The 14,098-nt window shown below is 56.8% G+C and overlaps 1 protein-coding gene across 10 annotated transcripts in view; it reads left to right on the forward strand.

The window, feature by feature from the left end:
• Positions 1-14,098, forward strand: part of SCAPER (S-phase cyclin A associated protein in the ER) — a 431,009-nt gene extending 416,911 nt beyond the window's left edge. For 9 of the 10 annotated variants that reach the window (XM_072809831.1, XM_072809829.1, XM_072809832.1 and 6 more), the window contains 3 exons: positions 8,774-8,965; positions 11,484-11,535; positions 13,823-14,098. In XM_072809831.1, the coding sequence (XP_072665932.1) occupies positions 8,774-8,965; positions 11,484-11,535; positions 13,823-13,926 (348 nt within the window). In that variant the 3' untranslated portion in view covers positions 13,927-14,098. The remainder of the gene's footprint in view (positions 1-8,773; positions 8,966-11,483; positions 11,536-13,822) is intronic. The other variant, XM_072809834.1, reaches the window with a different exon arrangement.

Here is a 14,098-nt window from a genome sequence, read left to right on the forward strand (position 1 = left end):
GCAGCCTGTCCTCCGGGTCGCCTCCCAGCCTTCAGCGCAGGGAGCGCCCCAGCCCCTGGTCGTTGTGAAGTGTCGTCCTTACTCCCCAGGCCTCAGATTTGACGCTCAGCTAGGACTGCAGGTGTCTGTGGGGTCTTTGCCCACCACGTTGGTGGCATTGTCATGGCAGATCTACTCTGACTTACGATTTGGTTTTAAAAAAAGGTTTTCGGGGCTTCTGGGTGGCTCAGCGGTTGAGCATCTCCCTTTGGCTCAGATCGTGACCCCGGGGTCCCGGGATCGAGTCCCCCGTTGGGCTCCCTGCATGGAGCTTGCTTCTCCCTCTGCCTGTGTCTCTGCCTCTCTCTATTGTCTCATGAATAAATAAAATCTTTTTAAAAAAATTAAAAAGATTCTAAAAGGTTTTTGACACACTTGATGGGATGAACACTGGGTGCTATTCTATATGTTGGCAAATTGAATTTAAATTTTATTTTTTTTAATTTTATTTTATTTTTTTTTTCCAAATGAATTTAAATTTCAAAGAAAAGGTTTTTGACAGGTACGTCGCACTCTGAGAAAGCACACTGCAGGAAAATCTACACTTAAAGACTCCCAAACCACCAAATCATTCATTCATTTTAACCTGTTTCCTAGGGGCGTCTTTCAATATGTCTCTTAAACCCCTTCGCGTGTAGTTCCTTTGGGAGCACGCACCCTCAGCGGCCGTCGATGCTGATGGGACGGCCGTGGGGGCCTGCGGGCTGGCGTCTGCTGTGAGGCGCCCGCGGCGTGTGTTTGTAGCTTGGTGCGAGGAGCGAGCTCCGGTCCCAGCTATGCCACTCCCTAGCTCTGTGATGCTGGACGAGCCACTTCCCTCCCTGGTGCCAGTTTCCTCGTCTATAAAGTAGAGAGACCGCCGGGAACACTCGAGGGCTTTGTTGTGCAAGTTCAATGAGATCACGCACGCTGTGGTGGGCACGTCCCCTGGGCCAGAGCAGATGTGCGCCGTGGTATTGCTGGAAGCATCAGTGTCTGCCTCCAGGCTCCCCGCTCTTAGGTGGGAGGAGCCCTGGAGGCGCCCTCTGTGAGCCTTGTCACTTGGTGTCGCCTTAGACGGGCCGTCGTTGCTGTCTGCGTGTCTCCCCACCCGCCGGGAAGCCGGAGGGAGCCGTGTGGCCCCGTCTCAGGGTCCTCTGTGACCCGAAAGGTGTAGCAGCACAGAGGACCCCCCGTGGATGGCTGGGCCGCCCCCCGGTGCTCGGCTCTGCCCCCCCCCCCCCCCCCCCCCGCAGGGCTCGCTGCTTCAGCGGAGCTCCTGACAGGCGATGCGCACGCGCTTGTCCGAGGCGAGCGAGAGTCGCCTCCTGGGGCTGGGGAAGCAGGAGGGAGGGAGGCCTCACCCCAAGCAGTTCTCCTTTGTACAGGCAGCTGCTAACTGGAAACACACCGGAGAGCCTCGGGGGTGCACGGGGATCCTTGGGAGGGGAGACTGGGAAATGGCTCCCATGAATCAATGTGAGCACTTAATGGGCCTTAATTGGAACCTTATCCTACTGTGCTTGGAGCCGCGAGATGAAAGCGGAAGAAATCGGAGAGACCATTTATTTCACTCGAGAAAGCAGTAAACTGCAACTACAAAAAGATTGGACTGTCTTATTTTTATGATTAAATAAAATTGTCATGGGCCGGTGGTGGCGAGCGCGTCAGTGCAGGGAACGCGCCGCGCCCCCGGCTGCCGCCCGGTGTGGCCGCGGCGCCCATCGGCCCCGCTCCGCGTGTCGGCCCCGCGGCCCTCGCACCCGCCCAGGCCGGGCCCGCTCTCGCCGCAGCCACCAGGGCCCACCGCGAGGGTCTGTGCTTCAAGGCCTACCCGGGGCCTGCCGTGCCGCCTCCCGCCCCGCACACGCGTGTCCTTTGGTCTGTGAGCGACGCGGCCCTTGCGGTACCGTGTGTGTGTGTGTGTGTGTGTCGCTGTCGATTCTCTTTTCTTAAAGAAGCTGCTTTAGAAAATCAGAACAGCGACTAGCTGAGACTCCGCGGGCAGCATGTTCTATGATGACTCTTATTCATCCGTAAGAAAAAATACAAGCTCGCTCTCGCTCTCTCTCTTCCTCTCTCTTTTTTTTACCAAATTGAAACGTAACGTCTGTGCAGGTGGAGGCAGCACGAGGTGCTCCGTGCACGTGCCCACCACGCAGGGCTGTAGCGCTTCTGCCCGTCGACAGCCTTCGGAGGCCGTGCAGTCCATCCCCCCTCATCGCCCAAGAGAAGGACTTGCTCCGAGTCCCCGGAATCGGGCCCCTGTGACCAGCCTCCCCCCACCAGCGGTAGGCGGGACACAAGTAAAGCAAAGAGGCGGAAAATCCAAAGTAAAGTCCCTCAGATGACGACGATAGGACGAGGCTGTCTTGTTTCCGAGGACTTGTCTGTGCTCCTGAGACAGGGTCCCTTCTGCGACTTGACGCGCAGCAGCGCTCCTGGTACGGTCCCCGACGGTGCGGGCCCGTGACTTCCAGGGCTGCCCGAGGGTCTCGGATAGTCTAGCCCAACCTCCTAGTGCCCGGGACGCGCCTGAAGGGAATCTAGAACGTGCCTCGTGGAAAGGTAGCTCTTCTCCGAGGAAGACCCCGTGGAAGGGGGGGGAGGCCGTGGCCCGGAGCACGGTGCTGGCGGGGCTGTTCCGGGGACGCCGGCCTGGGGGCCTAGGTCCTCGGGAGCGCTGGTCCCTCCTCTCCTCCGTCGCCCTTCCCCGAAGCCCAGCTCGGCCTCGGCCCCCTTCCCCGCAGAGGCCCTGCCCCCAGCAGCCGGCCCCCGGCTGGCCCCCAGTTGGCCCCTGGCTGGCACCCCACCTAGCACCCCGGCAGGCCCCCTGGCTAGCTCCCCGGCTGGCCCCCCGCTGGCCCCCGCCTGGCCCCGCTCTGTCCGCGTAGCTCGGCCCGGGCCAGCAGGGCCAGGCCACCACGGCTCCGGGCAGCGAGGCTCGCTGAGGAGCGGCCGCCGGAATCGGGGCCTGCTGCTGCGGGAACCACCGCCACCCCGGTTCGGAGCGCGGCCCTTGTGGGGCACGGGGCGGGACGAGGGACGGCCCCAGGCAGGCCTCGCCCCCAGAGGGGACTCCTGGTGCTGGGCGCACGTGGAAGGCAGGCCCCCCGCAGGAGCCTCGGGCCGCGCGCCCCTGCCCCGGCGCTGCTGGCGTCCACGGCGAGGCCCCGGGCCGCGTCCCACTCGCTCGTCCTCCCAGCCCTGCAGGCCGCGTCCGTCCTCTTTTCCCCTCAGCTGAGTGCAGCCGGCGCACGGCGTCCAGCAGGCTGTGGGCCCCGCGGGCTCGGCCGGCAAGGCCCCCTGGTGCCCCCGTCCACCCGCGCCCACCCCCCCCCCCCCCCCCCCCGGCAACAGTTTATTCGCTGTAGTTGGGAGCCCGGTTTTGGTTTGCCGTTTTTTCCTTTGGTCATTTGTTTTCTTTCTTAAATTCCACAGAGGAGTTCCATCATGTGGTATTTGTCTTTCTCTGACTTCTTTAATGATTTTTTTAAAGACTCATTTATTTGAGAAAGAGAGAGAGAGAGAGCGAGCAGGTGGGTGGGGGAAGGGTGCTGAGCCCAGAGCCGGACACGGGGCCCGTCCCAGGACCCGGGATCATGACCCGGCACAAAATCAAGACCCGGCCACTTACCCGACTGGCCACCGGTGCCCCAGTGACGGGCCCCTTTCCCTTAGCGCCACATCCTCTGGATCCATCCACGTCGCTGCCAACGGCAAGGCTCCACTCCCTCTGTGGCTGCTGCTCCCGGGGTCTCCTCTGCCGCCCACCGTGGACGCGGGGGCTCCTCCCTCAGCTGGCCGTGGTGAATGACGCCGCGATAAACGTGCGGGTGCGTTTGTCTTCCTGAAGGAGTGTTTTGCCCTCTTTGGGTGAACGCCCACCGGTGGAATCGCTGGGCCGGTGGTAATTTGGGGAACTCACGGTGTTTTCCAGAGTGGCTGCTCAGCTGGCGTTCCCATCAGCAGGGTAGGAGGGCTCCCCCTCCCCACAGCCCTGCCCACACTTGTTATTTCTCGTGTTTCTTAGTCGTTCTGACAGGTGTGAGCTGATCTCTTTGTGGCTTCAAGTTGTGTTTCCCTGACGGGTGCTGAGCATCTGTTCCTGTGCCGTCTGTTGGCCATCGTATGTCTTCCTTGCAGAAATGTCTGTTCATGTCTTCCGCCCATTTTTAATTGGATTATTTGATTTTTGGGTGTTGAATTGTATGTTTTTTTTTTTTTTTTTTTTTGGTTTGGGTTTTTCTTTTTTTTAGGGGGAGAGAGAGAGAGAGAGAGAGAGAGAGAGCGCGAGCGCACACGAGCATGCGGGGGTGGAGGGGAGGGGCAGAGGCAGAATCTTAAACAGGCTCCGCGCCCAGAGGAGCCCGAAGTGGAACTCAGTCCCAACACCTGCTGTCGTGACCTGAGAGGTCGAGGGTCAGAGGCCTGACCGCGCCACCCGGGGCCCCGTCAGGTCCCTATACCTTGCGGATACTAACCCCGTGTGTCATCTGCAAAATATCCTCCCCCGTTCGGTAGGTGTGTTTTGGTTCCGTTGTTTCCTTCGCTGTGCAGAGTGTCTGTATTTTCCGGAGGGGACCCTGAGGGTCAACTCGGCTAACTGACCGGAGCCGCCCTAGAGCCCAGGGCCGCCCCACGGCGGGCAGCCTGCAGCCTGTACACTCCCGGTTTCCGGCAGCGGAGGCCCGGGTGACCGATCGGCTCTCGGATGCACCGGCCAGCGCGGGCGGCCGTTCTACTGAAGCATCGTTCTGGCCGCGGGCAGCGAGGAATCCGGGCCGTGCTGCGGGCTGAGCCGTGTCCCCCAGAATTCGTGTTTTGTACCTTGACCCCCAAGGTGGCTGTACTGGGCCAGAGGGCTCTTAAGAGCTACTTCTGGTTAAATGAGGACACAAGGCTGCGGGTTCACGGGAGAGCACCGCTGGCCCCGTACGGCAAGGGGGGGAGCGCGCGGGGTGCGGGCGCCGGGGGAGGACCGCAGGGGCGGCGGAGCCCACACCAGGGAGGCGCCCACCCCCGCTGCTGCCCGCGGCTCCCGGACGTCGACTCTGGAGCCCTGAGGAAATAAATTCCCGTTGCTTCGGGCCCTGGTCTCTGGTATCTTGTTCGACAGCCTGAGGGCCTCACCCGGGTGGGTGCCTGAGCCTGGGAGCCTCTCCCCACCCGCAGTCCCCCCCTTCTCGGAGTGGCCTCCCCTCCCCCTAGGGGTCCCCGTTCCCTCCCAGGGCCCCAGTACTTTGTCTTTCCTGTGTGACGACCCAGCGTCCTCGTACGGCCACTCGTGTGCACACGCATCTCCCGAGAGCCCCAGCCCGGACTCTCCGTGTCCCCGAGCCAGCGGCACCCGACACGCCCCGGACGAGTCAAGGACGCTAGAGCCGCCGGCTCCCGTCCACGCCGAGCTCCACTCCCCGATGCTTTGTACTCGTGGGAAGCAGAAGGCTCGGCGCTGCTGGGCGGGCAGAGGCCGCAGGTGGACGAACCGCCACGGCCGGGTCTTCTCCAGGTTCCTCTGCAAAAGTCTGCTGCCGCCGCCGCTCGCTGGAGGCCCGACGCCGGCATCCCGCCATCCCGGCCTCCGCCCGTGACCCCCTCCCGGAACTATTGATCAGTCACAAGGGGGAGCACAGTCAAATAGGTTCTGTACGGTTTGTCCTAAATTCAAAATGTGGGGCTCTAATTTTGAGTGAGAAGGAGCGTAAAGATCCGACACCCTCGGCCGAGTTCTCTTTCTTCATCTGGTTCTGGTGACGCAGGTAGGTTCGCTCTGTGAGGACTGAGCTACTCACGTAGGAGGGCCCCGTGTGCACCTCCTACAAGATTCTTTCCACCTTGAGACCCAGAGACACGGAACCATTTTCCCAGGGCCGTGCAACGAGTCGGTGGCTGGAGTAAAGGCGGGAGCCGGGCTCTCCTGGCTCTTTAGTTAGAATCTGCTCGAAGATCGCACCTAAGAGCAGGTGGAAAGTTCAGCTTCAGCTTGTTTTGATCTGAACGTTGCTGGGAATTCCCTTGTTTCCCTGGAGGCCTGCTCTGCACTGGGCGTGGGCAGCGTCTCGGGGACGGCTTTGCTCACCCTGTGGAACCCTGCGGCCCCCGCGTGCCGTCTGCCCGGACGGTGACCCCGAGGAAGTCGGCAGCAGACGCCCCCCCAGGGGTGCTGGTGTGGGGAGGAACCCTGGGGCAGGCCCTCTGGAACGCAGGGCGGGCTCGGGGTGCCCCTCACGTTGGGCCTTAGCAGCCGGCGCTTGTCGAGAGAACGGGACGGACCAAGTTGCTGACTTAGTTGCGGCTCCGTCGGGAAGACCGACAGAGGAAACGTCATTGTAAATCTGCTTTTCTTTTTTAAACGACTTCCATTTCGTCCATTCACCAAGACGTCGGTATTCCGTGGTGACTGTCCACCGACTCCGGAAGGCTGGAGCAGGTCACGGTGACGTGACGGCCCCGGGGCCTGGAAGCGCCTGGATGAGTGGACCCGAGCCCTGCCCGAAGCCCCCAGCTGCCCGGAGCCTCAGGGACTGGCCTGGCGCCCACGCCGCACCCAGGGTCACCCTCTGCGCCCCAGCCTTGCTTCCCTGCCCCTCGGCCCCGTGCAGCCCACCACGCAGCTGTGCCTCTTGACTGCTGGAGGCCCCCGTGGACCACAGCCCCCCGCGTTACCGGGAGGGGTCTCGCCCGCCCGGTCCCAGCGCCGCGGCTTGGCCCGTTCCCGGCCCTCCTGGTGCCGTCTCCCCGCGGTGCCCGAGATGCGGTTCAAAGGACGGGCCGCGACGTCCCGCCCTGGCTCGGCCTAGCGGGGGGCGGGGGGGCGGCTCCAACCACCCCAAGACCCTTCCCCAGACCCCGACTACGTTGTGTCCCGGGTGGGCCCCTGGGTGCGCGACACCCCACAGCCCGCGCGTCGGTGTCCGGCAGTGGCGGGCTCTAACCCCGAACCTCACTGCACGTTTGCTGACCTCCCTGGAGTCGCGTCCTCATGGGGCAGCTGCTAGGCAGGCGCGCTCGGGAGGGGCTCTTGTCCCCCAGCGGGGTCGGGGCGCGGCGCAGTCCTCGTGAACCAGGAGCCGGGAGGCGGCGTTAGCATTGCGCCTGTGCCAGCCACACTGGGCAGTTGAATATCCGTTCAATTAGTGAATCTTCCAGTAATAGCATTTTAACAATGAAGTTCCAAAGAAAAAAACTTCTGCTTCATTTGGACGAGGGGGTAAAGGGACTGGTAGTAATGGTACCGTTACAAACTCTGGAGGGCTGGTCATTTGGCTCCGCTACAGCATTTGTAGCTGATAATTAAAGATTGAAGTAAATGCTTTATCAATCAAATAGATGACGGCACAGACTTTTCTCAGCCCGTGTCGGAAACGGCAGCACGTAGCCATGTGCCGAACGGTCACACTCCGCGTCTTTAAAATTCCTGCTGGATTTGAAGGTATTAACAAGTCCCTGTCAACATTCTCTGAAGATTTTTGATGTCATTTTAGCTATTGAGCTAAAATATGTGAACTATTACTTTGTTGATTTTGTCCTTAAACCAAACTGCATTATCATCCAAGAGTGTGTTCTTAAAGTATTGTTAAAAGTACTTTGAAAACTTGTAAATCCCTGTAATTTATGTTTCTCTGCCTCTGCTGTTTCGTTCTGTCCCTTCTGGTTTTAATTTGAACGTAGGCCTGTCTGGGTACGTACCTGCAAAATCATGTTTTTCCAAGTGCAACTTGCAGCCCTGACCTCGGATTTCACGGTGTCCTGACTCTCTGTGCCCTCCCTCTATGCCAAGACGTGGGCCCTGGGTCGCCGGGCTCTTCCGTGTGAGCACCGGCACCGCCCGATCAGGGTTTACTTGGAAGAGATCTCGCTTGACCTCCCCTAGTCTGTGGTGTGGGCCGGGGGGAGACGGGGAGGACTCCCCACAAGCCTATTGATTGCATCGCTCCGTCCCTCCATGTGCACAGTGGTGAACCCAGCCTGCTCCGAGCCCCGTCTCGTTTATCTAAACATTCTCCTTTTAGACTCGGTGGCACTGATGGAAACGGAGATAAGGAGCACGGCTCAGGAAGGGGCCCAGGAGCCTGTGCTTTGTGGAAGCTCCCCTCCCCTCGCGGTCCCCTTTTCTCCCCAAGGCCTCATCTGCGTACTGGATGCGCCGCCTACCCGGCCTCTACCCCAGGCCTGCCCCAGCCGGGTCAGGGGGCGGGGGGGGGCTGTGGACCCTGGCCTGTACCCCAGGCCTGCCCCAGCCGGGTCGGGGGTCGGGGGGGGCTGTGGACCCCGGCCTCTACCCCAGGCCTGCCCCAGCCGGGTCAGGGGGCGGGGGGGGCTGTGGACCCCGGCCTCTACCCCAGCTCTGCCCCAGCAGGGTCAGGGGGACTGTAGGCTCAGACCCCGGCCTCTACCCCAGGCCTGCCCCAGCCGGGTCGGAGGCCACGGGCCCGGACGCAGAGCAGAGCCCTAGCAGAGGGCATCTCTGCCGAGCAGCTCCACGGCTTCAGGGGATGGGGCTGCTTGTTAAAGGGGCTGGGACCGGCCCCGCGTCCCCTCTCCATGGCAGCCCTGCGCCTCGTCGTGGGGGATGAATGGCCGCAGACCTTCGGGACCCTTCCCGTAAGTCAGGAGGCAAGATCCCACCATTTGTGTTGCTCTCGGCGCCACGGAGCAGTGTCCTTCCTCCTGCTGCGGCCCTCGGGGTCGCGGCCGGGGGGCGGGGGAGCGGGGGTGCGGGGCGGCCGCTGACCCGGGCCCTCTGCCTCAGGTGGTCGTGCAGTCCGGCCGCCACCCGACGGTGCTGCAGAAGCTCTGCCAGCTGCCCTTCCAGTACTTCAGCGAGCCCCGGCTGACCAAGGTGCTGTTCCCCTCGCTGCTGGCTGCCTGCTTCAACAACCGCCACAACAGGACCATCCTGGAGCAGGAGATGAGCTGCGTGCTGCTGGCCACGTTCGTTCAGGTACCTCCCGCGGCTGGCTCCGGCCTCACGCGCGCCGCACGCCCACCGGCTGCAGACCCGCGCCCGCCCCGTGCTCCTGGAGGTTGCCCACGGGTTTCTGTGCTTAGAAATTAACTCCTAAAGCATCAGGATAGTGAAGCGGGGGTGGAGCGCCGTGCGAGTCCTTGGAGGATTCCAAGGAAGGGACGTTTTTCCAGTTACTGAAGTGGCAGATCCACACCAAGGAAACGTTTTTAAGAAAGGAGGCCGGACTTTGTCAAGGCGGCAGCGCTCACGTCCACGTAGCTGCTGGTCTGGCGGAGGGAATAGAGGACAGAGGGCTGCCGAGGAAGAGAAGTTAAAGCTTCAGTTGATTTGTAAGCTTTTAGAGAAGTGTGATTCATACACACGTGTGCAGCCGTGATGAAATCCTGGTATTATTTTCTAAAAAGATCTCACACTCGTAAGAATGGCCTTCTGTGCTTCTGATCCAGTTAGGTTCTGTAGGGCTGGGACCAGGGTCAGGGGGGCCAGACCAGGGTCAGGGGGGCCGGGACCAGGGTCAGGGGGGCCAGACCAGGGTCAGGGGGGCCGGGACCACGGTCGGGGGGGCCGGGACCACGGTCGGGGGGGCCGGGACCAGGGTCAGGGGGGCCGGGACCACAGTAGGGGGGCCGGGACCAGGGTCAGGGGGGCCGGGACCAGGGTCAGGGGGGCCGGGACCAGGGTCCGAGCCGCAGCAAAGGAGAGCAGTGTTTCCACATCTACGGTAATTCAGTCAAGTGACCATAGAAAATCAGGTTAGCTGTTCTTTACTGTTTGCTAATAGCTAATCCTGTTATTTTTTTCTGTCCCTGTGGATCATTATTTGCTGAAAATCTTCCGTTTTCTTTGAAATGTTTTGCCCTAAAAACCAGTGTGCTTTTGTTCCATGACGTACGTGTGATTGGCAATGTTTTCCGTCCGTGACGATGAAACAGAAAGCAGAGCTCTGTTAGAGCCGCTCCTGTTGGGCTGATACACGTACGTCATTGCCGAAAGGACGTGATCCTGCCTGGCCGGTTGGGGCAGCTGCAGACCCCAGCTTCCCTCGCCGCGGACGGCGGTTACTGGCTTCTGCGTCTTAGGCCACCCTCCATGAGACGGCCGGTTAAGAAACACGGCCAGGTCAGTTGTGTTTAGAAATGTTTACTTTCACCTTAGTTATTCTCTTTGAGTCTGGGCTCTATTTTCCGGAAATTTTTTCGAACATCTTTAGACCCATCGGTAGGGTGTGGATTCTCCAAAAAACACCTTATGCTTAAATTAAAATCTTAAAAAAGTCTTACATGACTGTCATGTCACCATTTAAGAATTTCATATATTCTCAAAGCCTTGGGATTAAAAAATAAACAGAAAATACAGTATAGAGGACTTCTAAGACTGTGACCTTAAAATTCATTCTCTTATTCAACAGGTAATTTTCTAGTGCACCTGGCGTACGGGTGCTTCCCGGGCACCGGGCACGGCCGTGAAGAAGCAGACAGAAGGCCCTGCCTCCATACAGCTTTCCTTAAAGTGGGGGGAGTCAGACAGACGGCGGGTCGGGGGCTCAGTGCCGTGGAGCAAAGGCAGGCGGGAGGACGCGGCCGGGCCGGGCGTGCTGTGCGCACGGGGGCCTCAGCCGGGGCCGTGACAGTCGACCACGACGATCCGGCCTCTGTGCCAGCTTAGTCCCCCGCATGTCCAACTGCTTGGAAAACAGTCCACAAAAATACAAACGATACAGGAATCTAAAGTAAAGAACATACGAATGACTGGTTTTCGTCTCCGGTTCACCTGAAAGTATTTCTGGCTCTTCTCTGTGTATTTAGCGCACATTTAAATGTGACTTCATGTCAATACAACACGTTCAGCTTACACCCATTTCGTAAAGGTCACAGAAATTTCTTAGCATCTTAGAGAAATTGAATCAAGTTTTCTGTTCTAGAAGTAATTATCATCAGAGGAATGGATGTAAGATCTTAGTTTATAGAAGGGTTCTGAGGTCCCCATGTGTCAACGAGGGTTCGTCGACAGTCACTAGAAAATGATGGTAAAAACAGGAGCCGGTGGTTTGTCCGAAGTTTCTGAAAAGTTATATATTATGTACGACGTTTTCCCTTCCCATCTAAAAGCAGAATCACTGGACTTTAAGATGTGGCTGCAGAACACATCAGGGCTTTAGGAGTTAACACTTTTTTTAAGAGCGTGAACAATCTGTCAGCATTTTAGAATAATAAATCCGGCGAAAGCCTTCAGTTTCTTAGCGGAGATAAAGTCATAGTCCCTGCAGGAGACGGCACCGTGGCCCCGGCTGATCGGAGCAACATGTGCGTTGTCGGTATTTGATTTAAATTGAGAGAAGCCGAACGTCGACTTCTTACGCTCCGGTATTTGGGCTGCAGAGGATTCACGCAAGAATAGTTGTCTCGGGATTCAGAAGCACATTTAACGCCGCCCCCAGCGAAGTTCTCAGTTCCTAGCATTGGTATAAAGACCCTTTTCTTGTCGCCCACAGGATTTCGTACAGACTCCAGGTCAAGCAGACACCCGGGCCCATCAGCCCAAAGGTACGTCTCTCATGACATGAAATGTGTGTGTGCAGCTGGACACACGTGTTTCTTCCTCCGCCCTCTGGGACCACACAGAAACCCGTTTACCGCCCCACCTAAGACATGTGGATGCACACGCCGAGTGTATTTCAAACAGTAAAGAAACAGATTTTGGCACCAAGCATAAATGCATCCGAATATACAGAGAAGTCTGTGGAAGTAAAAGCACAAAACATCTTTATGTAATTCATATGCACCTCATGCAAGATATAATAAATGGTGAATAATCACTTCATAATACAGGAGACAAGCAGATCGTTAACATTGGCCGACGATCGTTACTCACAGAAACGCTACAATCACATCGGTTTGCTTCCCTATGTTTAGAATAAAATTATTAATAATAGTCGCCCATATTTTCCCCCTAAATTCAAGTGCTCGGATATTTTTAATTAAAAATTAAAAGTGTAAAACTGTGTTACTTGGAGAAAAAGCCATCAGACTAACAAGAGCCCAGAGGCCAAAAGATTTACAAGTTCCCCCCCCCCCCCCCCCCGCAGTGTTCCCGCTGAGGCGTTTGCTATGATCAGAGCTGGAGATGTAGAATTTTAAAGTGCATTTTTACGCTTTTCAATATTCTACACACGCTGTAATTGAGAAGCACAAGTTGCTCTTTGTCTGTCAGGACAGCGTCTCTGATTAATGAGACCCTAATACAGATTTTCCCCAAGTCGTCCATCAAGTGGCCGAGGCCCACTCCCAGCAGGACTGTCTAGGGCGCCCACCAAGTGGCCCTTGCTTGGCGGGTGGGGAGTCGCCCTGGACGGACAGATGGACACACACACACACACACACACACACACGCTAATCCTCTGTAGTGGGCAGGTGTCGAAAAGTACACAGGAAAGAATACAAAGCTGTAACAATATTGTGGAAAAATGTCATGTTTTATTGGTTCAGGCATTCGGAGAAGTAAACGGACAGCTATGCCTGTCTTCAGGAATTCCAGTCAGCATCAGAGTCGGTACCATTTGTATCTAAGCCAGAATTAGTGTGCAAGTTCAGGTCTGTCCTGACGCACTCACAGCCCTTTTTTTAAAAAGAAAAAAAAAAAAAAGAAGGCAGCAGCGGCTATTGGAGGTTCTGTGGGAGAAATCTGTATAAATGGTTACTGTGTCTTAGAAAACAATGTCTTAAATTTTGAATATATGAAAATGCCTTGAAAAGTCTTCTAATGTATTTATTTTTAAATGTACAGCAGGGTTTTTTTTGTTTTTTTTTTTTTTGTTTTTTTTTGCCAGTAAGAAGCTTAGCCATTCTTTTTTCTTCCTTTCTCCTGACTGTAAGGATGAGTCACCATTTGCTTCGAATCTGGCAGGCGGAGTCCCAAGAGCTGCCTCTGCTTGGTGGGCTGAGGCCTGTGGGAGTTTCAACTTACTTTCTTCTCCAAGGGCCATTTTCTCTGACTTCCATGCTTTCCCCAGGTACAATGGGCTTAAAGCACAAAACGGCAAATGGGGACCTGTTCTCTGCATTTGTCAGAAAAGGTCATCATCATGTTCCTGGGTGACAGCCCCTGATGTGCTCACTTGGTTTAAAAGAAATGACTACGCCCCACGAAGTGCCAGTCTGCGCTTCGGACATCTGTTCCCCTTTTGCTTAGATTGAGTCCCCGGAAAACGTTTCAAGGCCTTTTGAGTTCACTGCCCAGGTGAGCCGCGACAGCTCCGGGTAGCGCCGCACGCACTCTCCATGACGGAGGACCTGCTGTCGGGGCGCCCGCTGCTCGTCCCTGCCGGCCACGGGGCGGTTTCCTTTGCCTGCGTCAGTAATAAGAAACTCGCTCTCTCTGCTTCGTTAGATGACTGAATGCCAGATTTCAGCATTTTAAAAGTTAACTTAAAGTATTTCAAATTAGACCGATTTAGAGGACAGACATCAAGCTTTCATATCTACCCTTTCAAGGCTGTCTTACGGATTGAATGAATGCCATTTTACCTTGTTCACCGTGCTTATTTTCCCCTTTTCTTACTCTGGAGTCCAAAAACACTTTTTCGTCATGTTTTACAGAGGGATTAATGCCTGAATATGTTAGAAGCACAAAATAAATTGTGATTAAAATATATATATATAAAATGCTACGGGTGAATGTAGGTGGACGGGGGTCGCCTTTACATAAACGCGCATTATGGTCTATTCGAAGTGCACGTCCCTGTTTTGTAGTCCGATGTTGAAATAATTCCAATTGCTTAAACTTCAAAGAATCTAACTTCTCTCTCTCTCTCTCTCCCCCTCTCTCTCGCAGGCAAATCCCTCGGTTCCCAAGACTATCTTGAGCTGGCCAACAGATTTCCCCAGGAGGCCTGGGAAGAAGCGCGACAGTTCTTTTTAAAAAAAGACAATAAATGAACGGCCTGGTTGGCCCGTCGGGCGCCCGCGGAGGCTCTGAGTGTCGGGACCAAGGCCTGAGCCCGGCTCCCTGCTCGGCGTCCCCAGGGCGCTCGGCGTCGAGATGTGGGTGAAGTTAGACTAAACTGGCGAGTCTGTTTCCTTCTTGTAATAAAGTAACTTATTCTCTTTG

The sequence above is a fragment of the Canis lupus genome, chromosome 32 (genome assembly GCF_048164855.1).
Source record: "Canis lupus baileyi chromosome 32, mCanLup2.hap1, whole genome shotgun sequence".
Lineage (NCBI taxonomy): Eukaryota > Metazoa > Chordata > Mammalia > Carnivora > Canidae > Canis > Canis lupus.